At 37.1% G+C, this 25,741-nt stretch overlaps 3 protein-coding genes across 4 annotated transcripts in view; 2 read left to right on the top strand and 1 right to left on the bottom strand.

The window, feature by feature from the left end:
- Nucleotides 395–6,437, top strand: LOC109831714 (L-2-hydroxyglutarate dehydrogenase, mitochondrial). 2 transcript variants are annotated; one of them, XM_020399103.1, is made up of 6 exons: nucleotides 395–677; nucleotides 1,431–1,712; nucleotides 3,714–3,922; nucleotides 4,016–4,150; nucleotides 5,136–5,295; nucleotides 6,014–6,437. In XM_020399103.1, exons 1-6 carry the CDS (start codon nucleotides 414–416, stop codon nucleotides 6,119–6,121), a joined length of 1,158 nt encoding a protein of 385 aa, XP_020254692.1. In that variant the 5' UTR covers nucleotides 395–413; the 3' UTR covers nucleotides 6,122–6,437. The 2 variants fall into 2 exon arrangements, with proteins under 2 accessions (XP_020254692.1, XP_020254691.1); XM_020399102.1 differs by having other exon boundaries at nucleotides 3,714–4,150.
- LOC109831716 (probable U3 small nucleolar RNA-associated protein 11) lies at nucleotides 6,801–19,630 on the bottom strand. The gene is made up of 8 exons (XM_020399104.1): nucleotides 19,466–19,630; nucleotides 19,287–19,377; nucleotides 18,677–18,768; nucleotides 18,507–18,600; nucleotides 18,336–18,415; nucleotides 15,756–15,839; nucleotides 15,480–15,579; nucleotides 6,801–7,257 (listed from the first exon to the last, which is right to left on the bottom strand). Exons 1-8 carry the CDS (start codon nucleotides 19,519–19,521, stop codon nucleotides 7,165–7,167), a joined length of 690 nt encoding a protein of 229 aa, XP_020254693.1. The 5' UTR covers nucleotides 19,522–19,630; the 3' UTR covers nucleotides 6,801–7,164.
- The window catches only part of LOC109831713 (protein ZINC INDUCED FACILITATOR-LIKE 1-like), a 26,007-nt gene continuing 23,117 nt past the window's right edge, over nucleotides 22,852–25,741 (top strand). Inside the window, exons 1-3 of the mRNA XM_020399100.1 lie at nucleotides 22,852–23,050; nucleotides 23,152–23,302; nucleotides 24,117–24,157. Of these exons, the coding sequence (XP_020254689.1) occupies nucleotides 23,194–23,302; nucleotides 24,117–24,157 (150 nt within the window). The 5' untranslated portion in view covers nucleotides 22,852–23,050; nucleotides 23,152–23,193. The remainder of the gene's footprint in view (nucleotides 23,051–23,151; nucleotides 23,303–24,116; nucleotides 24,158–25,741) is intronic.

Genomic DNA, 25,741 nt, shown 5'->3' with positions numbered 1-25,741 from the left:
GGGAAAGAGGAGGTGACCCTAGCCCTCAACCGTGTTTCCCCCCATTTACCCGAGATCTGACAATAGTACAGATCGGGGGCGATTTCCTCTCGTTTTCGAAGGAAATGGGGCGAAGAAAAAAGTCCGATGTGGAGGGGATTTCCGCGGCTGGAGGGACGAGGGGGAGAAGCGAACCAAAGATGGGAAACGAAAACCCTAGAATGGGTTTTGTCGATGTGGAGCGGGTGTCAGGAGGAGAAAAGTGTTTCTACGGGGTTTTAAAGCGAACCAAACAGCCCCTAAGAGCCGAGGACCTAACAGCGAGCATTTGAGGTACCAACTCCTAATATGGCAGATTAAACGGACTTATCGAGAAAAACCCCACCCATATGTCCGGTATCAGACCAAACCCGCGATATTTCGTCCGAAATCCAATGCTCCGAAACACAATCCGAAACTGCTCTTCGAAAATCGCCACTGCCATCAAAAGCAGTCCGCGAGGTTTCGCCGCAACCCCGACGGAAACCGCTGACGCGGTGGTCGTCGGCGCGGCCGGGCTGGCCGTCGCGAGAGAGCTGGCTCTGCGAGGGAGAGAGGTTCTTGTTATTGAATCGGCCGGTACGTTTGGCACCGGTACGAGTTCTCGTAACAGTGAAGTTATTCATGCTGGGATTTATTACCCCGCGAAATCCCTCAAGGTGCGATCTTTTTCCTTGGTTCGGTTCAAAGTTGAGATCTTTGATGCGACCTGAGGGTTCAGTAATTTGTTATCTGTTTAAAGGGGACTTTATTGAATAATTTTATCATGAATTTGGTTAGAATTTTTAGGGGAGAATGGGTTTCGATGATGATATGACTTAGCTGGAATGTTTGGATAATTAACTTAACATAATTTTTGTTTGGTGGAGAATTAAGCTAAAATTTTGAGTAGAAATGTTGTTTGTGGTTATGGTCTGTTTAATCTATTGTTATGCATGTTGATTTTAGTAAGCTATCTCATTAGTTTGAAGGATATTATTTAATTTTTTTTAGTGCCACATGCACTCTCGCTGCCTACTGCTTGTTCATCAATTTCAGTATGTTATGTATCTTTCTTATACTAAAATGTAGTTGATATCTTTGTATGAGCAGAAGCATGAATCAGAAATTTCTGTTCGTGGTGAATACGACTTTATCTTTTGTTAAGCTATTAATACTATCGATTTCGTTTTTGCATGTGTTTAGGAAGAGAGTTCATCAAGCTTTTCTTTCTTTCTTTCTTTTTTAAAGAAGGTACAGTGATTAATACATGGATGAACAAGTGCTTGACTGCTTATCATGGCAAAATTACAATTAAGTGAGTTACATTTGTATATTTTGTTAGCAATTGGAAATAGGATTAAAAAAACATTGCTAGAGTTTTAATATATTTTTTTCTTCACTCTTATGCGATACAAAATGATTTACTGTAGGCAAGATTTTGTGTAAGAGGAAAAGAATTATTGTACAAGTACTGTTGTGATCGAGGGATCCCCCACAAACAGCTTGGTAAACTAATAGTTGCTACTAGTGTTGCGGAGATCCCGAAATTGGAAAATCTTATGAGGTTTGGGATCGCAAATGGGGTTGAAGATCTAAGGATGATGGAGGGCTCTGATGCTATGAGAATGGAACCTGAACTTCAATGTGTCAAAGCTTTGTTATCTCCAAGCACCGGAATAGTTGATTCACATTCATTTATGCTCTCCTTGTTGGTATCTCCTGCATCCTATTGAATTGAATGCCTTTTTGTTGAATGACTCTTTTTCTTGATTTTGATGCTAAAAATCTGCAAAATTATCATTGCTGGTCTCTTTAGTTAAATGAGTAATGTATTGTTCGCTGTTGGTAAGTACTTCATACAAGCAGGTTGTCTTGAAGAAATCTGCCCTGCTGTTAGTACAGTTAATACCCTTTTTCTTTGCTGTATGGCGAGCCTAATGTTTTCATTACCTAAAAAAACATGTCCATAGACACAACACAAAAAGCCCTTAAAAGTAGGACCATAGGATTAGATGGTTGTATGACAACAGAATAACTTATAAGTAATAAAGATAACCTATAAATAATAAAGAGGGACTGTGTAAAATATATATGCACACATCTAAGTCACATGGACACATGAACGGGTACGGGACACAACAAGAACGTCCAAGAAGTGTATGCTGAGTGTTTTAAATTAAAACATGTATTATATAATTATGTACACATTTGAATAATTGTATGCGTATATTCAAGGAGCGCGAGTGTCCGATACGGGTACAGTACATGATAGACATGTCCAAGGAGTGTCCTGTATGTGTTGAGTACGCGTATGACCTTCATGATAGAAGTACCCAAGTCATATAGGTATATAGATATGTCCACACTTCGATATGCTCGCGCCTGTGTGTGAGCGCGCGCACGTGTGTGTGTGTGAGTGAGTGTGTGGAGCTACCAAGAGATCAAGTGATATGGGATGAGTTACTAATAGGGGTGCATTCGGTCCGGATACGGCTCGGATATGATGCTTACCATATCCATATCCGCTTACCCATCTCGGATACGGATACGGATACGGATATACCTCGGTAAGAAAAACTTATAATCATATCCGCTAAAATCGGATACGGTTACGAATATACATGCGGATATATAAGCGGATATGCATGCGGATACAAAACAGATATGAGAAAACTATATACTATTGAGAAAAACATAGTTCATGTGATACAAAAAAGTTCGTTAATATGTCCATTATAACTAAATAGTTAAGATTAGTCATCTTGATCATCAAAATTAACCACAAATCCATAATCTAAGAATCGAAACTATCGTAAGAGTATGACTAATATGTATTCGGATATTTCGGATACGGATACTGATATTTCACTACAAAACCATATCCATAACCATATCCTATCGGTTATAGATTTGAGTAACCATATTCGTATCCTAACGGATACGGTTACGGATATTTCATCGGATACGGATACGGTTTAGCACCCCTAGTTACTAAGAAATAAGGAATCCCCTTTATTCACTTGGCTAAAATTCAACCACATCACTTAATATGCTAGAATTCCCATCATTCTGAGTTTTCATAGTTTGTACTTCAGCTGTATTTTTCTACTAAAGGTGTTTAATATATATACTGAAAATAAATAAATATTTGAAATATGTAATATAAACAGAGAAGAGCATGAGAGATGTCTGAGAGATGTCTAAGTGCATGACAAATATCATAAATTAAAAATATGTTATGTAATTGAGGACATATTCAAGAAGTTCCCTATCTGTGTTCAAGGAGTGTCCAAGAATGCTGATGTCCTTCTGATTAAGTCTCCTTAATGGAAGTGTCCATACATGTGGCATTTGGTTGAGTATTGTACTCATAAGGGGGAAATTCTATAAATGAAGCAGTTTCTTACTCCTATTACCTGATGATATTGCACCGAGTACAACGCTTTTTTGCTTGCTAATGGACAAGTATTTTTCTTCTACTTCTAAAAATAAATCAAATTTGTTACACCAAGAAAGTATGGGCTCTGGTATGGTCAACTGATTACTTTTGTGTTATTAAGAGAAAATGGAGTTGTCTCACATTAGGAGAGTTTCAGAGTCATTGCTAACTTGTGTTAAACCTATTACCATGTCATATTTATTGCTTTTATTGTGCTCCATTCCATTCAACAGTTTGGGAAATTTTACTGATTAATACATCAATGTGGGTACAGGGAGAGGCTGAAAATTGTAAAGCTACCTTATCCTATAATACTACTGTAGTAGGAGGCCATATTGAAGGAGATCGTCTACATCTACATATTTCAGAAAGCAAGGAACTTGCTAATAATATAGTGGACTCTCCTGTATTGCCTCAGCTAATATTAATTCCCAGGCTTGTTATCAACTCTGCTGGCTTGAGTGCCGTTCCTCTTGCAAGAAGATTTGATGGCATTAGCCGTAAAGTTGTTCCTTCTCCATACTATGCTCGTGGTTGCTATTTCACTCTATCTAAGACCAGAACTCCTCCTTTCAATCACTTAATTTACCCGATGCCAGAAGATGGAGGTATCGGAGTTCATGTCACTATTGATCTTAGTGGTCTTGTCAAGTTTGGTCCAGATGTAGAGTGGATCAGTGGCCCAGATGATATATCTAGCTTCCTCAATAGGTAAATTTTGACTGATTTTTGTAAGGGTAAATTTCACAACAGCAGCCCCCCTCCCCCCGCCCAAAAAAAAAAAAAAACCCCCGAAGTCACCCATATTACCCCTGAACTTTAAAAATGTTTCTAAACCCCCATTGAAGTTGGATATTTTAGAAAACTCCCAAACGTTTCCAATTAATTATTAATAATGACCAAACTTAAGTCGGGCTTTTTGAAAATTACTTTAAAATTTAGTAAAAATAATAGGGAAGGGTATTTTTATCAGGGGCATTTTGGTCATGGGGACCGACACAATTTTCACATGCATAGTCAGATATAAAGATGTTAGTTAGGTGGTTATCTGACCAAACTTAAGGGGGTTACATGACATTTCCTAAGTTTAGGGAAGTTATCTCAAAAACGGCCAAACTGCGCCCTTGGGGTGTGTTTTTTTTTGTTGGTTCGGGGGGTGGGGGGATGTGTTGTGAAATTTACCCTTTTTGTAATAGCGAAGTAGTGAGATGCAAATAAGGTTACAATCATGACTTCATTACTTAGGATAAGAAATGTGCCATAATAAATTCTAGATGGGTGCATTTAAGTATAAACCTATGTTATCTTCAAGACTGAAGTACCTTGTTGGTACTTCATACCGATTGAAATTAAATGATAATGCAGTCTCTGTTGAAACTAAAAGTTTTCTCCAGAAGAAATGGCTTTTACACCTTCTAGTATCTTCTTTGAGTGTTAACATTTATGAACCAATCACATCATCCACTAACCTGTTAACATAAGACTAATCATTACATTCTTCCATGATCACTTTTACATTCTCCGCAACTTCACTTGCTGTAAGTTATATTAGCCATATGTTCTCTTGTAACTTCTTCATGACACTGTCATCATTTATTTTCTAAAGTTTCATTGCCAGTGTTTATGTTTACTCATCACTTACAAATTCCAGTCATAGTGTGCAAACTTCTGAAATTTACAGTTTGTGCTGCTCCAGGTTTGATTATTCTGTCAGCTCTGATCGATCTGCTAGATTCTACCCAGAAATAAGAAAATATTTTCGTAATCTAAAGGACGGATGTCTAGAGCCAGGATATTCTGGCATCCGAGCAAAGCTCTGTGGCCCAAAACAGCCACCTCAGGACTTCATGATTCAGGTGCCTCTCTTTGTCTATACTATTGGAATGTTTAGAAATTAATTTGGTGCATCTTAATTATTTCTTTCTTTGGCATGCTTGTCGATGTCTGGATTAAACCTTATTTTTCTTTCTTGATTTCTGAAGTACTGGGTCTTTTTCATTTTGTACATAAATTTATTTGTTTCGGACTACGAAGTCATCGAACTCTTTTTATATGATAATTTTCTCATATGAGTGTTCAGTTATGTAATTTATTAATTAGTATGTTTCAGATTTTAAGGTGCAATGGCTACTTAGGGCCAGTTTGGTATTGCTGAATGTTATAAGCAGCTTATAGAAGCAACTTATATTAGCGGTTGAAAATAGCTGTTTGGTAATCAAATTTCGGAAATTATTTTTGGTAGAGCTTTGCTTAATGATCATTGTTAAAAGATAAAAGGAATGTATATGGTTTATAAACTAAAAAAAATGCAGAAGTTGCTTTTAAAAGCGTATTCATGATGCACCAAAAGCATCCCCTTAAAAACAGAAGCAATTTCAATAAGCATGCCAAAAGAGTTTGGTATTTGCTTATTTAGGGGTGTCAAGTGCTAGTAAATAGTTCAACTTAAGGTATAGATGAGGAGGGTTACTGCAATTTACTCTTCTCTTCACGAGCAGACTTTAACTTCGGATGCATGATGTTCTCTACACTAAACGTGTTATTTTGTTCATCCTTTACTTCTTAATTGTGCAGGGAGAGGATGTTCATGGTGTTCCGGGACTAATTAACTTGTTCGGCATAGAATCACCTGGACTGACATCAAGCCTTGCGATCGCGGAGTACATTGTATCAAAACTTTGAACATGTCGTATTTTGATAAGAATTTCTCTCGTAAGTGTAATTTAATAGTGAAAGAGAGCACCTCCCAATTTCAATACTTGGCACCTAGTATCGGAATTGAAAAACATGGCCAAGGATGAGGTACAAGATTGTTTGGGACAAGTTTTATTATATTATTATATGAAATCTAGTGTTGTAGAGAAAATAATCACACTACAGGGATATAGATCATGAACAAAGAGCTATGTGAAGACCTCTTGTTCTGAAAATGATGTAATTGGAGGTCAACGTGCAAAATATTTGGACCGTAAAAAAAATTTGATGATTGATTGTTTTTTGATGGGGATGAAAAGATGTGGATCAATTTCGTTGTTACTCAATTCCACCATGAAGGAATCCATTGAACGGTTTGCGCTGCTACTTTTTGTCTTCGTAGCATACAGATCACAAACCATGTCAACAGCTGCATTGTCCTCATTAGGTCCATTTTCCTTAACAATGATCATTTTATATGTTTTATCTGTGATGGGACGGATGATGTATTCAAAACTATCTATCATTGAATCAGTACAATACAATCTCTTATTGAATCTGTACAGAACAATTAGAAGTACAAAAGAAAAAGAAAAAGAAAAAGAAAATCTGTATGCACTTTTGATAAACAATCAGATCAAGGCTTTTGATACTTAACTCATAAAAGGAGAGTAATATCACCAGAGGGAAGAGGATTCGATTCAATCATATAGCAACGGTCATACTGCAGATTTGAAAAAGTGAATTGACACAACGTTTAAGCATAATATTACCAACAATGGTGTTATAGCTACGAAATATAATCCTCACCTTTCTACCATAAGATACAAAAGATGTTAACTATCCACTTAAATTAACAACCTTGGTAGCAAAATACATCCATTGATTGTCTTTATCTTCAGTTAAAAGTCACCAAAACGGTTGAGGAGCCACAAGCATAATGAAATCATCAGGAAAAGAATATCCTTGCATACTTCATCATTTACGTTCTGCAACGTAGTTCATCGTTTACGTTCGTTTTGTAAAGTATTTCATCGTTTACGTTCTGTACGCCATTTGTAGACCGGTCTACTTGTTGGGGAGACCAACTCTTCTTCACGGAGTTTGCGCTTACGACCAGATTTCTGCTTCAAAAAGAAATAATTAACTCAATTCTATTTAATTACACAAACTATGCTCATGACTAGAAAAACATGTAACACAACTAGCCCAAAAGGAAAAGGAGAATCAGCCACGACAAAAGCACTCGCCCAAGAAGCAATGCCAACTTAGGTTTATTTTTGTTAGAATTAAATATTGGGTTATCGGGTTAAGACCCAATAACTTATTACCCATTTGTACTCATATATATATGTATCCATAAGGAGAAACCCTAAGGGGGGGTTAGTCATCTAGAACTTAAAACTGAAACTGGGATAATTTGTGGGATAAATTTTTAAGGTGTTAGTCACATAGAACTAGGAATTGAGGTATGTTTTTATAGTGTTAGTCAAGTAGAACTTTTGTAGAACTAGAACTGTATTATTTTTTTGGTGCGTTAGTCAAGTAGAATTCTACTAGAATTAGAATTGGGATAATTGGTCATAATTATCCCATAAATTATACTACCTACATATATAACCATAAGTTCTCCTCTCTCAAATTATCCCACACATTGAAAAGAATACAATTGGGAAAAAAAGTGAAACGCCGCCTCCCTCTCTCTTGGTTAGTTTCTCCGCCTAGAAAATTTCTCTGCCATGAAGTCAATCATCCGTTTATTTTTGTCTTTACTTTGTTTTTGTGATGATTAGATCTTTTATTATTATCTTCAAGATGTATTACTTTTATTCTTTTATTATTATCTTCAAGATGTATTACTTTTATTGATAGCTTTTATTATTATCTTCAAGATGTATTACTTTTATGTTTTTTTTTCAAGATGTATTACTTTTATTGATAGCTTTTATTATTATCTTCAAGATGTATTACTTTTATGTTTTTTTTATAAGTTAGAAAGCAACTTTGCAATCACATTGATGATTAGATGTTGAATGGTTAACAGTGATATCTATTATTATTAAATCGGCTCAGTAAATTGATTGGGATATTTATAGTTCATCTGTCAATCATCTGTTTAGCGGCCATGGAAGATTCATGTGTACATTTCATTTATTTGCTGATTTAGTTTCAGCGATCATGATGAGATTGGTCCAAAGGGTTAATGGCTGAAAATGCTTATTTTTCTTTCTTTATGATGTGCTGAGATTTGAACTTCGACATTTATGATCCTCTACTAGAAGCTCCACGAAATGTGGCTGATGCAGACGATGGCCCCGATAAAGAAGACTGAGTTACAGACTCAACGAGCAGCTGTAGAAGCTTGGAGAAATTCTATGGCAGATGCCATGTGAGATGATAGAAACCATGTGGGATGATGGAAGTCGAGTCACTCTAGGGATTTAGATTTTTATTTATTTGTAAATTATTTTATTATTTGAGATGAATAGTAATGATTTATTGCATTATATTTTATAGTTATTACTAGAATTTGCTTATCAATATTACATTATTTTTAATATACAATTATTAACAATAGTAATTTATACCCACCATTACCCCCACCAAATTATCCTACCAAATTATACAACTTCATAATATTATCCATCATTATCCTACTAAATTATCCTACCAAATTATCTCACTTTAAGAATTACCTATCATTGTTCCACTAAATTATCCCAATGTTAAAATATTATCCCACTTTACCAATTATCCCAGTTCTACTTAAAAAGTTATAGGTGACTAACCCCCCTTAGGAGAAGATTCAGATTTACCATTTCAACATGGTATCAGAGCCGTCACTCTCCAAACCCTAAAAAAACAAAAAACAAAACAAAAACTATATATATATATATATAACTGGGTTGAGATCTTTAACCTTCGGGTTCTATGCTAACCTTCGGGTTCCTATTCTAACCTTTTAGGGTTTTCTATTCAAACCTTCGGATTCTATTCAAACCTTCGGGTTTTATACAAGCAGATTGTGATTCTCCTGCTACTGTACTATCTTGTTCTGTAACAATGACAGGATCTGACATCTTTTCTGTTGCTGCTACTACTACCCCTATTACTACTGAGATCTCTGCCCCCAAAGTTGTATTGGGGGACCACGGTGAAGTTAAATGACACCAACTATCTACTTTGGGCACAAGCCTTCCGCATCTTCATTGGTGCTCAGAATAAATTAGCTCATCTTCTGACCCCACCTCTCGCATCTACAGATCTTACGTAGCATACATGGATTGCTGCTGACTGTTGTATGATGACTTGGCTTCTTAATGGCATGGAAACCCAGATTAGTAGCAGTGTCATGTTCTCGAACACTGCTAAGAAGATGTGGGATAATTTAAAAATTATGTACGGGAATGAGAAAAATGTATCATGTGTGTTCGAGTTGTATGAACGCCTTTTCTCTCTTCAACAGGGCGATCGCTCTGTACCTGAATACTTTGGTGAGCTGAAGAGTCTAATCGATGAATTAGAGATGCATCAGCCCGTCGTTACGGATGCATCAACTCTGTTAGGATATCGTGGGACCTTACAGTTTCCAAGTTCTTGTCAGGATTGAGTCCCACTTTGCAGTCTCAGATACGGAGCCAAATACTCGGGAGCGATACTATCCCTTCCTTGACTGCTATATTCTCCAGAGTTATGCATGTAACTACTAGAGTGACTACTGCATCTCCCACACCGATCGCTCCATCACTTGATCAGTCTGCTATGTTCTCCGGACGTGGCAGAGGTCGTGGTCGTGGTCGAGGACGTGGCCGCGACACGAGGAGGACGTGACACCTTTGGGAGACAGGTTGATTCAGAGAATACTCTGCGTCCGTGCAGATATTGTGGGAGGACTAATCATATCTCTGAGAAGTGTTAGGAGGAGTTTAGTCGCCCTGCATGGGCACATATTGTTGATATTACACCTACCTCTATTGATTCTTCGACTACTTCTGCTCCCTCCACTGTTTAAATTTCGCAAGCTGAGTATGACCAGTTGCGTCAACTCGAGTCCTCTCAGAATAGTCATTCTGCTACTCATGCATCCTCTTCAGGTATGGATGCCTACATTGTCTCTCCTCACAAGCATGAGTATTAGATTCTGGTGCCTCTTCTCATATGACAAGTATAAAGGATCACTTTGTTTCTTTAAAACTGTCCGACAAGTTCCATCGGTCAGCATTGCTGATGGTTCCTACTCTCCAGTTCTTGGTGATGGAGTAGTACATGTTACTTCATCACTAACCCTTATTGACGTCTTATATCTTCCAAAATTTCTTGTCAGTTTATTATCCATCAGTCAGTTCACCAAACACAACTGTAAAGTAATATTTTTTCCTTCTTATTGTATTTTTTAGGACCTAGCAACTGAGATGACGATTGGTTCGGGGCATGAGAGAGGAGGCATGTACTATTTGGACGATAATATGCCCACTACTGGTCTTGTTGCAGACAAATCTGATCATCCTTTACTATGGCATCAACATCTTTGTGATCCGTCATTATCGAAGCTTAGATATGTTCTTTCTATCCCATCCTCTGTTTCTTCTTTAGGTTATGAGTCTTGTGATCTGGGTAAGCACCATTATGCTACCTATCCGAATCGTATTGATAAACATAGTAGTTCTGCGTTTGAGTTAATCCATTCTGATGTTTGGAGTCCTTGTCGTATACCTTCAGTGAAAGGTTACAGATATTTCATTGTCTTTATTGATGACTTCTCTCGCATGACTTGGCTTTATCTATTAAAAGAGAGATCTGAGGTCTTTATTGATGACTTCTCTCGCATGACTTGGCTTTATCTATTAAAAGAGAGATCTGAGGTTTCGACTGTTTTTGAAATCCTCTCGCATGACTTGGCTTTATCTATTAAAAGAGAGATCTGAGGTTTCGACTGTTTTTGAAATCTTTTACAGAGAAATCAAAAACTAATTTTCCACCTCTATTCGTATCCTTCGTGCCGATAATGCGTTGAAATACATGAAAAATAACATCTCTCATTTTTGTGCAAATATTGGTATTATCCATCAAACTTTATGTTCTCACACTTCACAACAAAATAGGGTTGCTGAGAGGAAGTGTAGACACATTTTAGATGTGGCTAGAACCCTGATAAACAACATTTTCATGTGGTTCCTCGTGGTTTTGGCTATACTTGTTTTGTTCAGGATTTGTCTCCAGGACTGGATAAAATATCTCCTCGGTCTATTAAGTGTGTCTTTGTAGGCTACTCACGTGCTAAAAAAGGTTATCGGTGTTATCAATCTTCCACCAAGAGATATTTTGTGTCAGCAAATGTAACTTTTTTGAGTCTATTCCATACTTCTCCTCGACTGGTTCATCTCCACCTGTCAATCCATCTGTGCCTACTTCGTCTATTGCTCCTACTACTGTTCCATTACCCGCTTTCGTTCTTTCTGCTAATGGATCTTCTCTAGGACTACAAAATGCCTCCACTGTGCCATATGCACCGCCGTCACTACTGTCACCGTCCAAAAAATCATGTCCCTCTCTCTGCTCCAACCGAACAGTCATCTCCCGTTGCAGGTCTGTCTCCTTCTAATATTTCTAATTCCTCTGATCTGGACATTCTAATTGCTCATCGGAAAGGTAAACGGTCTTGTACTAATCATCCTATATCTGATTTTGTTTCTTATAACCGTCTTACTCCCTCTTCTCGTCAGTTTGCTTTGTCCTTGTCTTCTCGTCAGTTTGCTTTGTCCTTGTCCTCTATATCTCTACCCGGATCCTATGAGGAGGCCGTGTTAGTTCCTGCTTGGAAATAAACCATGGATGAGGAGATAGATGCACTTGTTTCTAGAAGAACTTGGGATCTTGTATCTTTTTCGACGGGTGCTACTGTGGTTGGCTATCTGTAGGTTTATACATTGAAGTATTGCACAGATGGTTCGATTGATCGATATAAAGCTCGTCTTGTCGCTAAGGGTTATACTCAAACCTATGGGGTCGACTATCTTGAGACGTTCTCTCTCGTAGCCCGTCTCAACTTCATTCGCCTACTTTTCTCTATGGTCGTTAATCTAGACTGGACAATGTTTTAGCTGGATGCCTTCTTGTATGGTGACTTGTAGGAGGAAGTCTATATGGAGCAACCGTCAGGGTAATGTTGCTCAGGGGGAGAATAATGTCTGCAAGCTTAAAAAGGTAATTTATGGTCTCAAACAGAGTCCACGGGCATGGTTTGAGAAATTTAGTATAGCTATATCTGGTATTGGTTTCAAACGATGTTAGTCTGATCACACCATCTTTATCCGACGCATTACATCTGGTCTGGTGATTCTGACAGTATATGTTGATGACATCTTGCTAACTGGGAGTGACCTTGCTGCCTTAGCAGAGACTAAGGAATACATTTCACGTCACTTTGTGATCAAAGATATGGGAAAACCTAAATACTTTCTTGGAATTAAGATTGCATATCAAAAAGACCGTTTGCTTCTATCTCAAAGGAAATATGTATTGGATTTATTAGAAGAGATGGGCCTTTGGGGGTGTAAGCCAGCAAACACTCCCATGGAAGTGAATGTAGATTTGTGGTGTGATAATAATCCTCTCCTAGATGATGCAGGCCGATATAGGAGATTAATTGGAAAGTTAATCTATCTTACTGTAACCAGACCTAATATTATCTTTGCAGTGGGAGTACTGAGCAAGTTTATGCATAAACCTAGAGAGGTTCACTGGATTGCTGCTCTAAGAATTTTAACTTAAGTTAAAAGCTGTCCGGGAAAAGGATTATTGTATAAGAAACATGGACATTCACACATCTCTGCCTATTCTGATGCTAGGTATGCGGGAGATATTGAAGATAGAAAGTCTACTTCTGGATTTTGCACCTTTATTGGAGGAAATCTGGTTACCTGGAGGAGCAAGAAACAAGGTGTAGTATCTCGATCTAGTGTAGAGGCAGAATACAGAGCTATGACTCACACTGTTTGTGAGATGATATGGTTACAGAAGCTGCTGACCGAGCTTGGTTTTACTCAACCTAGATCTATGTCTATGCATTGTGATAATCAAGTTGCTATCCATATTGCAAAGAATCCAGTGTTTCATGAGAGAACTAAGCACATTGAAGTTGATTGTAATTTTGTTAGAAATCCTTGGGAAAAGAAAGTGATCTCTCTTCAGTTCACTCCGTCTTCAGAACAGTTAGCTGGTATTTTTACTAAAACTACTTCACCTAGGTGTTTTCCATTCTGTGTAACAAGCTGGGCATAATTGATATATATGCTCCAGCTTGAGAGGGAGTGTTAGAATTAAGTATTGGGTTATCGGGTTAAGACCCAATAACCTATTACCAGTGTTTTAAATATCGACCGACATGTCGGACATGTCGGCCGATATATCGGATCGATGGCTCTAACGACATGAGTCGGTCATACATGAGTCGTATAGCGGTTTTTTGGGGTAAATCGGATACATCGGTCAAAAAGTGGGCATATCGGCCGCTTTTTCAACTTTGAAAAATCGGCCGATATACCCAGATTTCGGTTTAAAGGGAGTTTTTGAGTTAATGGGTTTGGGTTATCACAAAACCCGAATCCATTTGACCGCTGCTGGGACTCTATACCAAGTCGATGAAAAAAAAAGCTGTTGAACGAAAAAAAAGCCGATAAAAGAAAAGCACTAGGGCAACAGGACAGCTCTTGCGACCGCTCTTGAGCCGCCTCTGACCGCCTCTTGAGCCACCTCCGACCGCCTCCGACCGCTCTTCTAGCTGTCGACTGCCTTCGACCGCTTTTGGACTGCCTTCGACTGCATTTTCGGCCGGCCCTTCGAAGTTCCGTCTCGTCGAAACCTTAAAGCTTCAGCTGCCGCGTCACCGCCTGACGCTCCGAAAGCCTTCGCGACCGCTCTTCGACCGCGCTTCGACTGCGCCTTCGACGCCTCTCGACCGCTCCACACCTTTCGACAAAAGCTCTTGCTTCGACTGTGCCTTCGACCGCCTTCGACCGCTCCGCAAGCCTTCAACCACCTTCGACTGTCTTTGACCGCCTTCGACCGAATCCTGAGGTATGCTCTCTCACGCCCCTTTCTCTCTCTCTCTCTCTCTCTCTCTCTCTCTGTCTCTGAGTGCTTTTTAGATAAGACTTTTTTTTGGAATTTTAGTCTTATTTTTTCGGAATTTTAACTTGACTGTTTTTTTCTCTGCATTTTTTTCCCTGTAGTTTGAGTTGTGCAAGGGGCCAGTGCTGCTGACTGCTAAAAAGTAAAATCACTTCATCAAAATCAGAATTGCTCATGTTCTCTCTCTCTAATGACAAATATACTTACATTTTTTCAGTCCACCGCTAACTGTTGAGTTGCTGATTAAGTAAAATGAGTTGTTGATTTGTTTCTCAAAATCAGGTAAGCTTCCCTCTAAAATGGGCCTCTATCGAAGATAATGTGGAAGCAACGAACTTGCTATGAATTCTGAAAAGCTAGTGAGTGGGCTGTATGAATAGTTATATAGTTCAAGGTCATCTGGCTGAGGAGTAATAATTTTCTAATCAATATAAAATTGTCCAGATGAATGGAAAAATACTGAGTTGTATATATTATTTACTTTTTTATATGTCTAGTTTATAAAATTTCAGGATGCAATTGAGAATCAAATTTCTACAATCAGTTAGTGATCCTAAACATCATATATTGTTTACTTTTTTATATATCTAGTCTATACAATTTATAAAGTATGCTTATATTGAATTTAGGAATGCTTAGATTACATTTAGGACATGATATTATACATATACGCCCATCCGATATGACAATCCGATATTTAGTCCATGTCCCCCGATATATCCCCGATTTCCGCTATCCGACATGAATTTCAGCCGTCCGACATGAACCCGACATCCGATATTTAAAACCTTGCCTATTACCCATTTGTACTCCTATATGTATGTATCCATGAGGAGAAATCCTAAGAGAGGATTCTGATTTACCATTTCAACAATTTTCTACACATATAACTTGAAAAGTGTCTGATACATACCCAGTACGAAATGCTGTAGTCACTTATTTCCCATAAAAATTTTCGATTCCCACTCACACCTCCTAATTTATCAATTAGCCTTGCATTTCACCCCTAATTTTAGAAGGCAAATTAGTCCTTTTTTTCAAGTTAAATGGAAGGTAAAAGGTAAATTATGAACACATGCCTAACTTGGAAAATAATGTTGTCTGGAGTTCTGAATGGTTAAATGATTACTCCCTCATTGTATAAGGTATGTATCTGCAATTAGTCCTTCAAATTTCAAATTTAGTTTTCTCACATGAGCAACGTGAAGGTATGAACCTGTAGTTCTTTCTGCAAAGCCATGTCCGAGTATAGTTTTTCTAATTGTTGAACCCTCTGTTTTCTTGATTCTACCTCTGCATACGAGGAAGCTGTTTTCCTGAGGAAAGCAGTGAAGACAAACAACAGAACTGATCAAACATCAGTTATCAAAATCTTATTTAGAAATGAAAGTTGAGCGAGAACTAGGAGACTGCGAGGGGAACTAAATTGAAAACAAAATTAATTCGTTTAAAGAAATGTCAATTTCAATTTTATGAATAACTAGGAACTCACTTCTTTATTCTATTTGGCACTTTACTAAAATCAGGCGAATTGCTGCTCTCAAGTGATTTTGATCGTATATCCTTGGCTTCTTCTCTGACATAAAACAAAAAAGAAATTCAAACTAATATTCGAGGAAAGAGAGATGAATACATGGAAATCAAACTGAAATAACAGCTTTGGTAAACAATACAAGCTGATAATGTATGCATACAAAATTATACACGAAGATTTATCTAACTCCTCTCTCCTTGTACTTTTCTTACCAGTTACAATTCAAGTTTCATACTAAAAGGAGGCAATAAGAACAAAAAGGTCAAGAGTGTCCAATCATTAAACAAAAGGTCCTGATGTTAGCATAAGAGCAACTTAACACTAAAGAAAATCTTAAGAGATACAATAAACACAAAGCTTATCCAAACAATTGTAATCCAGGGAGAGCTAGGCTGGATCCTAAACATGGCACATAGGTAAGCAAGCAACTTATCCAGGTCAGCGTGTACAAGAACAAAGAAAAATTCAATAAATTACAAGGCAGCAAAAAAGGCAAGAGCTTGGGCACGTAAGGGGGAAAAAATAGGAAGAAATAAATTGCAAAGCTAGGGAGAAGTTAACGGAGGCTAGACCTGCAATGCTCGAAGGATTAAAAAAAATGCACAAGAGAACAATCAACAGCATGGATGGAGCCTTTTCACAAAACAAAGTTGCACATTCCAAATTGGCAGCAAGAAAAACACATAATGAGATGGTCAACATATCACAAGGGCTGTACATCATGAAACACGGCCATAAAAATCTGGAGGTCGACCAGAAACAGAATGCACTAAATCACGATAAAAGGAAGCAAATTGGCAACCAGCCGATATGAGTCCATTTATGCAGCCAACCGAAGCAAGAGCTAGAAAAATACAAAAGCAACCATACAGTATGACACAATAAATAATAACTGAAATCTATAGAAAATGTCAGCAGTAAGGATACTTATTGTGTCATGTTGATTTGTAGATGGCCTCCCAAGTAATAGGTAAGAAAAGCTCCTAAAATAAAAGTGGATACCAAATACTGAAAGCAAGCCAGAGAAAAGACTCTTAACCATACCAATCTTGATATTATTTGATATTCTATCTTTGTAGCTTATAATTGTTTAGCATGAGGCTTTCTAAATCCTCACAATTTCAGATCTCTAATCATTTGTACCTAGCATGGCAAGTATTCAAATCCAAATATGGAAACACATGTACATAATCTCTACATACATTGGTAAGGATGTCATGTATACATAAGTTTTGTTGCTGGAAACAAGTATGTTAAAATAGACATTAGACACTACTAAAGGTATATGCTTGCTGGACTATCATTCGTCCCTCTACATCAATGCTTTCTGCCTCTAATACATTAATACTCCTTCCCAACCCAAACCCTCTAAGCGGAAGAAATACATGCAGACGCAGACACATATACTAACACCTTAAAACACATACACACAAGCACAAATATGAACCTCACTATTCTAACATTAGAAAGCACTATGACTGCTACATGCCAATGAAATGCAAAACTATACTCTTCGTTCCTTTGTCCTCAACTACAGCATTCTTTATGATTCTCTCAAAGGTCATCCTTCACTCTTCGTTCTTATTTCTTCAGCAATTAACTTCACATAGTCGTACATCTCATTATTTGGGACTTCAAAACTGGTGCAACTCACAACATTTAGCTATGAGATACTTTAGGATCCTTATCCTGCATGACAGATTACGTTCATTCACAATCTCACAACTTTAGCACAGGTGCTCATGACATATGTGCACAACTACTAAGGATTTTGGAGGTCAAAGACAACATTGATGCCCTTCGTAACAGGTAAATTTTTAGGAACAAAAGAAAGGACAGGCTTTTGAAGTTTTGTCACAGTGCTGCTGTTGAATAAAATGTGCCATGCAATTAATCAATCTCTAATTGCATCAACTTCCACTGAATAAGATACCACAACAAACACTTACAACGAAAAATTGCATCAATTTCTAACAGTATTTGGACGACATACACTGATCAATTTAATCAGGTCCCTTTTGTGCTAAGTTATCCTTCATTTAATCTAACAAAGTATGCCCTCCATGTCAAATGTGGTGTCAACTAAATCAAATGATCGGATAAAATGAACCAAACACACTCTTTTTTTTAATCATTATATCATATTTTCCTTTAATTAAGATCATTAATCCTAATAGTTTCAATGAACTTTTTCGTCTCAAATATTAAGGTCAAAAATCATATGCAGAGAGGAGTTAGATGGTCTGATCTAATAGCATTCCCAATTTGAATTGCCTGACTATAGCTACTTGAATATCTAGACCGCATCCCAATCTTATGACATACATACCAAAATGTCCAAATGAAATATGTATGCTATAGCTGCTTTACATCTTCACTTAGCTGTACAGAACTATTTCAATACATTTGCTCTATAAAGCACCTCTTTAAGGAAAAAAAATCAGGAAAAAAAATTGGACACAGAAGATCAAACCAAGGTCTAGTGACATAAATAATTAAAAAAATTGCTAAGGTTGACCAAAGTCAGTATATTCTCACCTGTCTTCAGCATAGAAAACACGCTTGTTCGAGGGCTGGCAATCCAATGCATGGAGTACAGAAGTCAATCTTTCAATTTTCTACAACAATAGAGAACATCACTCAAAATTAAACCAAAAAAGATATGACATTTCATATGGTAAGCAGATCTAGCTTGGCTACTGGACAAACCTTCTTTTCACTTTGAATTTTTTGAAGAATGTACCCCATATCCTGAGTCTTCATTAGCATGAGCTCCTCTTGAGTATACTTGTTTGCTTCACTCCTAAGAAAACATCATGGACCAATGAATCTCATAGCAGAATAGCTTGCAAAACTTAAGAAGTTTGAGCTTATATTACGGTGGCCTATGGACCCCATTGATAGTCCTAGTGTTGATCATCTTGAAGTAGAACTCATCAGGATTTCTGAACTCTGCCTTCTCCTTCAATTTCTGTAGGAACCCAGTTGAAACAAACCCATTAATTCTTTCTTCTTTTCTCTATATATTTTCTTGAGAGGAAAATCCCTGTTATAGAGAATGCGTTTAGGAGAACTAGAACGCACCCCTCAAAATGAGGGGTTTACTAATACTCCTATATAGAAGTATTAAGAGTATTTATAAACAAAATTGTCAGAATCCTCGTTATTCCAAAACTCTAAAAATGATCACAAAAGCTAAAATAAAACTTATTTGAGGGGTTAATAATTTAGTCCTTCGGTTATCGAATGGGATAATTATGTTAATCCTTCTCTTTAATTTCTCTTCCTCAACTCTTTGCCACTACGGGATTTTCTGTTTTTTCTACACCATAGAGGGATTTTCTCAAAATTTACCCGAAGAAATTGTAATCATTTACAGATTCCATTTTTTCCATCCATGAAATAGTTTACACTAATTTGGCCTATAGTATGAGACCTAATAATAAATAATCATAAAAATCATCACGGGGAAAAAAACCAGATTCATACTCTGAGAGCCTCTTCCTTCTGGTGAAAAGCTTTTGCTCGCAAAACATAATCTTTATGCTTCTCCAGAATCCCAAACTTCTTCCTTGCCTCACTGCAAGTTTTCACAATCAAACCCATCAATCAAAATCGAAGCTTTTTCATATTTTTCAAACAAAGATCAAATTTTTATGAGAACTCACGGCTGCGCTCGCTCCTTGTGAGCCCTTCTAGGGACTGCGTTCCGAAGCGACGACATCTTCGATCCGAGAACGAATTTGTTTGTTTCTGTAGAAAAGTAGATTTGGAGGGGGTTTTCGTACGAAGGGGTTTGAGAGAGAAGAGGGGGGATTTTTCTTTACGGTTATGAGAGAGGGGTCATTTTATACTTTTATAAAAGGTTATATCAATTTTAATTTTACGGAGCTTTTTATGTAAGGGCCTGTTTGGATTTGCACGGGTGAATGGAATTGAAGGGAAAGTTAAGGAAAACTAAGTGAAGGGAAGGGAAGAGAGTTCCCTTCCCCTTGGTTACACCCTAATTTGGGGGGTAACAATTTTTATACTATTAGGGGGTGAACCAAGGGGAACTAGGGTGAATTAACTTCACTATTAGGGGGTGAACCAAGGGGAACTAGGGTGAATTAACTTCACCTCCTAAGTGTTCCCAAATAAGGTGAATGGAGGTGAATGGTTCCCCTAACTTCCCTTCACCCTCATTCCCCTCAATCCAAACAAGGTCAGTTTAGATCCAGTTTGGGGGTGAGGGGAAGTTAGGGTAACTTTTAATCTTGTTTGGAAAGTAAATATAGCAAGTTAATAGGTGTAAGGGGAGGTGAAAAAAGGTAAGAAAATACCATGATTTCTCCCTCCCCCCTCCCCCTCCCCCCAATTTGGGGTGTAATGGGGTTGAAGATAAAGAGGGGGAATACAACAAATGTAGAGAGACATATTTATCCCTAGCTAAGATCAAAATCCAACAGCTAAATTTTGCTCACAGAAACCCCACAGTATAAACTCTCGTTGCAAGCGCCTCCGCCATTTCCTCTTCCTCCGCGTCTCATCTCGCCTCCGCGTCTTCTCTCCTCCGCGTCTTGTCTCGCCTCAATCTCTTGCCCAATTTGAGTAAAGGTTTTGATTTTTCAAGGTAAGATTTTCTCTCCTGTTACTGAACCTGCAAGACTTGGCCTTGGATAACTCAACGAAATTGAAGAAATGAGTGAAAGCGGTTGAAGCTTTTGTTCTTCCTCCCTTCTTTAAAGGGGTCTTATGTCAACTGTGGAGAGAATATGAGCATAAAGAGCTACTTTGTGGAAAAAATGTTTTATTTTATTTCTCCGTAATGCTTCATTGGAACATTTTTCACGGGGATGTTGGTTAATGAGGTTGATGCTGGATAGTATTAATAAACGCAATTTGTTTTTTAGTTTTTGTTGATGAATTTACCTTGTATCATCCAAACTGAGCTTATTTTATGGAGCAATAAAATTTGTAAAAGACCGTTCAAAATTAGGGATTTTTGCAGCTTGAATGACAAGTGTTATGGTAGTTTTGTGTTCGTGTAGGTATTTGAGTTTCATCATTTAGTTGGTCGTTGCTTTGCTAACTGGGTATATTTGCAAAAGAAGAGTGAAAATAAGCTTTTGTATTGTTTTGTAGTCTCATCGATGAATATATTGGTTATTATTTTTTATTCCAACTATACTCCAAAAAATTTCATATTTATCTGATTTGTGTTGATTGTGGATATACAATGTGGAAGGAGATGATGACAATAATAATATATAGCAATAGATGCATATTTGATATTTAATTTCTAACAACAATATAACTTAATAATATGTGAGGGTATTTATGTCAATTTATATACATTCCCTTCCATTTCCTTCCCGTTATCACACTTTCCAAACGGGGTGAAATAACTTCCCCTTGATTCACCTTACTTGTTTCCCAAACAAGTTTTAGAAATTCCCTTCCCTTAACTTAACTTTAACTTCCCCTAGGTTCCCCTAACTTCCCTTCACCCCCTCTAAATCCAAACAAGCCCTTAATCTGAACTAAATGACGGAGACCAAAGATTGCACCTTTAATTTCGCTAGCTGTAATGTAGGTAATTTCCAGCATAATGCTCAACTTTGTATAATCAACGCCGATGAACTTAGAATTATGGGGGGAAACACACCCATTTACCATGAAAATGAAGAAATGAAGAAAGACAGTCTGAATGAAAACATAATTAATACAATATCTACCTAAATTTTCTCTATTTGTGTCCTCCTTGTGATCTTCTAATTTTCTTTAGGGGCTGTTTGGTTCGTTTCCTTGATATAGAGAAATGCAATTCTATGTAAAGAAACACAAGTTTTGAGTTTTACAAACTTTTTCAAGAAATAGATTGTTTTGCTTTGGTTCGCACATAAAAAATGGTGGGAAACCAATGTATTTATTTTTCTTGCGTTTGGTTCGCATAGAAAAAAAGGAAAACTTTTGTAAACAAAGCAGAGAAGGAAAAAAAAATCTGACGTGGCAGAGTTTTCATCAATTTCACTTGGTTGAGAAAGGAAATCGGAGAGGGAAAAAAATCTTAGTTGGCGGCGATTTCAGCAGAGTTTTCCCTCTTCCATTCGAGCGAACCAAAGCGGCACAAAGAAATGGACGGAAACAAAAAAGCTGACGTGGAGGGCGAAAAATCTGACGTGGAGGGGTTTTCTGAGTTTTCCACCCCTTATAATAGCGAACCAAACACCCTTACCAAAAAATAAATAAAATATTATAAAGGCAAATTTACTTGCGAAACTTCAGAATCAATTTTTTTTTGAATGTGAGTTCTATCAAATATATATTAACGTACACATGCTTTTTTGAATAAAATATTCTATATTACATAATCTCTTAACTTCTCATAAATTTTGAATTATCGGATATTTGTTCTAAGCATACTTTTTGATGCTCTAAAATAACATAACAATATCACATGAGTTAAAAATTTCATAGAATAATAAAAACGCACAAATAAAAAAATACAATATAATAGAATTTGTCATCGTATCAATGTCAGTTACTCATTTCTTAAGGTGAAAATAGTATAATTGTGAATAAAAGATAAATTCGGAACCATAGGGACTCTAAGATAGATATAACCGTCCTTAACCGTTCTAATTAATATGAGACAAAATGACTAACTTATTAATCATATTACAAACTTTATAGAATATTCCATCTAACTAGAGGAGCTAATTTCAAACAACAAGGGTTGTATATCAGAAAAATCCTTCTTAATTTTAGACGATTATTAGATAATCTTCCTTAATTTTAATAATATTAACCCGCCTTCTCAAGTATAGGGGTTATGAGAAAACCTCCCTTTACTATTAAGATTTTATATGAAGACCCCTATCGCTTTGTTATTTTATTAGAAACCCCCCAAAAGCATCACTTTTAGGGCGGTTTCTGAATAACCCTTAATGAGATTCCTGATATTTTCAAAGTTAAGGATGGTTATCCAATAACCACCCAAAATGTTTTGGGGGTTAGGATATTTAGCCTTTTTTAGGGATCTAATATCAAAATATTGGTAATCCGAGGGGCCTAACGTCATCTTCCCCTCAACCCGTGGGCCCTAATCCAGCTGCCCTCAAACCCCGTTTCGCGCCCTTTTCTCTCTCCAAACCCCAAACCGTAACCCTAATCGGATCCAAACCCAACGGATCCGATAGCCCGCCACCTCCAGATCCGGTCACCGCTGACGACTACCGCCGCCCTCCTCCTCCTCATTACTCGCTCAACAAGTGAGTGCCAAACAAATCGCCGCCCAATTAGAAGAGCTGGGTTTTTTTTTGTCGATATACAAAGGTTTCATTAATTGCTCAATTTTGGTTCTTTTTATTAGGGGACAACAGATGGAGGAGAGAACAGAGGTTTATTGGGTAACATGTACCGCGAGAACTGTCCTGGGTGTAAGATGGACCAGCGGAAAGAGGAGAAATTGGGGATTCCGTACAGAGAGTTCTTGTATGTTTGGATCATCTCTTTGTGTACTGGTAAGGGCATGTTCTGATCAAAGAATGATTCTTTTATTACGCGTGATGATAAATCCCCCCCCCCCCCCCCACCAAATTTTGCTGAAATTATTAATAAGTTTAAAATAGTAATCTATTTTAAAACCCCCCCCCCCCCACCAAATTTTGCTGAAATTATTAATAAGTTTAAAATAGTAATCTATTTTATCAAACATGCTTAACCTTGATTAGTATTATTAGCAAGAACAAAGATAATTAGGGAATAGAAGAGTATAGATTCTTTCTGGTATAGATAGTTTTCGCCTATTTTCAGTAATACTTGATTAATTAATTTCAAAACAAATTCTAATAGGTTCAACCAAAGAATGATTTTTTTTTTGTTATTATGTATGTCAATCACATTTAAAAAACTTAGCTCGAATTGTTAGCAGTTTTATTGTAGAGGGGGCGAGATTTTGCTTGATCTGATTTAATTTATCAAACATGCTGAAATTTGATTACTGTTTCTGGGTCTTGTCAGCAGTTGATAGGAAGAAATTTATTATTAAGAGCAAAAAAAAGAAGAAAAAAAAATAAAAAAAATAAGGGAACAGAATTTGTGTACTGTTATGGACAACTTTGGTTGCTGTTTCATGTACAGCAAACAAAGGCAATTTTCCATGTTTAATGTACAGCAAATAAAGGTAACTTTCCATTGCTCAGAGTGGATTTTTACTTTACCCACTTGTTATTTGATTTCTTAAAATTTAGATGCTGTCTCACCTAATTTTTTTTTTGCCATTACTACTTTTACATGATTCTGATATTTCATCATTTGTTTTTTTTTCCTTTTCAGCTTTACCAATATCATCATTGTTTCCATTCTTGTACTTCATGGTATGTTTGCAAAAGTGCACGCTATGCCTATGTTTTTCTTCTGGTTCTTTTTAGCTGCCATTTTTTGTTTTGTCAAAGTAGGCTATCTGTTCATTTTTGTAGTTACTTGTGTTCCAAGTTCTAAGAAAATTTCCCTTTTCTGGTTGCTGAAAGTCAAATACCTACGTAATAGAATTTTACCAATTTTAAGTGATGCATCTTTAGCAACTTAAATACATAGCGACGATTTTGCACTCTCCGTGTTATGTGGTTTATGTTGTGCCTTTAGTGTTAAGTTGCTACTGACATTGTAGATTCAAAATCTTGTCAATTGAAAGCACTGTAACTGTTCAACCAGTTTTTTTACCATATTGGTGATTGAGTACACAGTGCGAATAGTATACTGCACTCTGCGTTTCTCATGCTTTTCTTTTTTCCATAAGATAATGGAATGTTCCTAGTTGACCATATATATCTTCATACTGTGTGTCCTTTCTTGTACTTCATGGTAGTTATAATAAAAAAGCTAAACATCTTTATGTTTTTCCTAGTTCTCCAATGAACTCCATTTTCGCGATGTTGGAGAATGTTGTACATTCTTTCTTGTAGTTGCTTGCAATCCACATCCTGAGCAAGTTTTTTCCATTTTGGTTTCTGATAGTTCAAAAAGCCAAGTATGCAATTCCAACAAAATGATGTGACATATCTGAAGTAATTTCTTTTCCTAGAGGTGTTCTTCACATTTTCTCATCCCGATCGAACTTTGTGTTGTTTTTGTTACTAGATGATAATGTTAGGTGCACATCATCTCAACATAGAGGAGTATAACTGGTCCAACAGGCATTATTGCACATGGGCTGGTTGATTATATAGTGTAGAAATTACAAAAGGGTATGCTAGAATCCACGTCTCATGTTGTCTTCTTTTTTCCTTCAATAACGGGATGCACCTACTTCAACATATACATCTTTGTTCTTCGTGTTTTCCTTTCCTATTTTTATTTATTTATTTTGCATTGTTCTCTTTCCATCCCTTGATCAAATAAAATAAATCCAGGAAAGCAAAATCCTATACCTAATCTCTCATATACATCTTTGTTCTTCGTGTTTTCCTTTCCTATTTTATTTATTTATTTTGCATTGTTCTCTTTCCATCCCTTGATCAAATAAAATAAATCCAGGAAAGCAAAATCCTATACCTAATCTCTCATATGAGGCAAGAGGCTTCTCAATAACCCATTTCACTAGTATTTGTTGTTACCTTTTTCTTAGGGAAAAATGCTTCCACTGCTTTGCATATTTCAATCACGTGTTGTTCCCTAAGTTGACTTGTCAATGGTGAAAATCCTCAAGATTATTAGATCTATTGGATCAAAACCCTTACTATTTTTTGACTCATTTTACACCTCTCTCTCTCTCTTCTCTTCTCTCTCTCTCAACCCCAAACCCTCCTCTGACTCACCCCCATTGGGCCCTAGTCACTCCTTCCCTGCCCTAACTCACCCCGACCCCACCCCCACACCCTCTGACCCTGCCCCTCTTACCCCTCTGTCACGCCAGGGACCGTGGGCTTGTCGGTGTGTGTAAGTTGTGGGGCCCACTGAAT

This window comes from Asparagus officinalis, chromosome 2 (assembly GCF_001876935.1).
Source record: "Asparagus officinalis chromosome 2, Aspof.V1, whole genome shotgun sequence".
NCBI lineage: Eukaryota > Viridiplantae > Streptophyta > Magnoliopsida > Asparagales > Asparagaceae > Asparagus > Asparagus officinalis.
The sequence above is the reverse complement of the archived record's forward strand: the minus strand, read 5'-3'. Positions and strand labels throughout refer to the sequence as shown.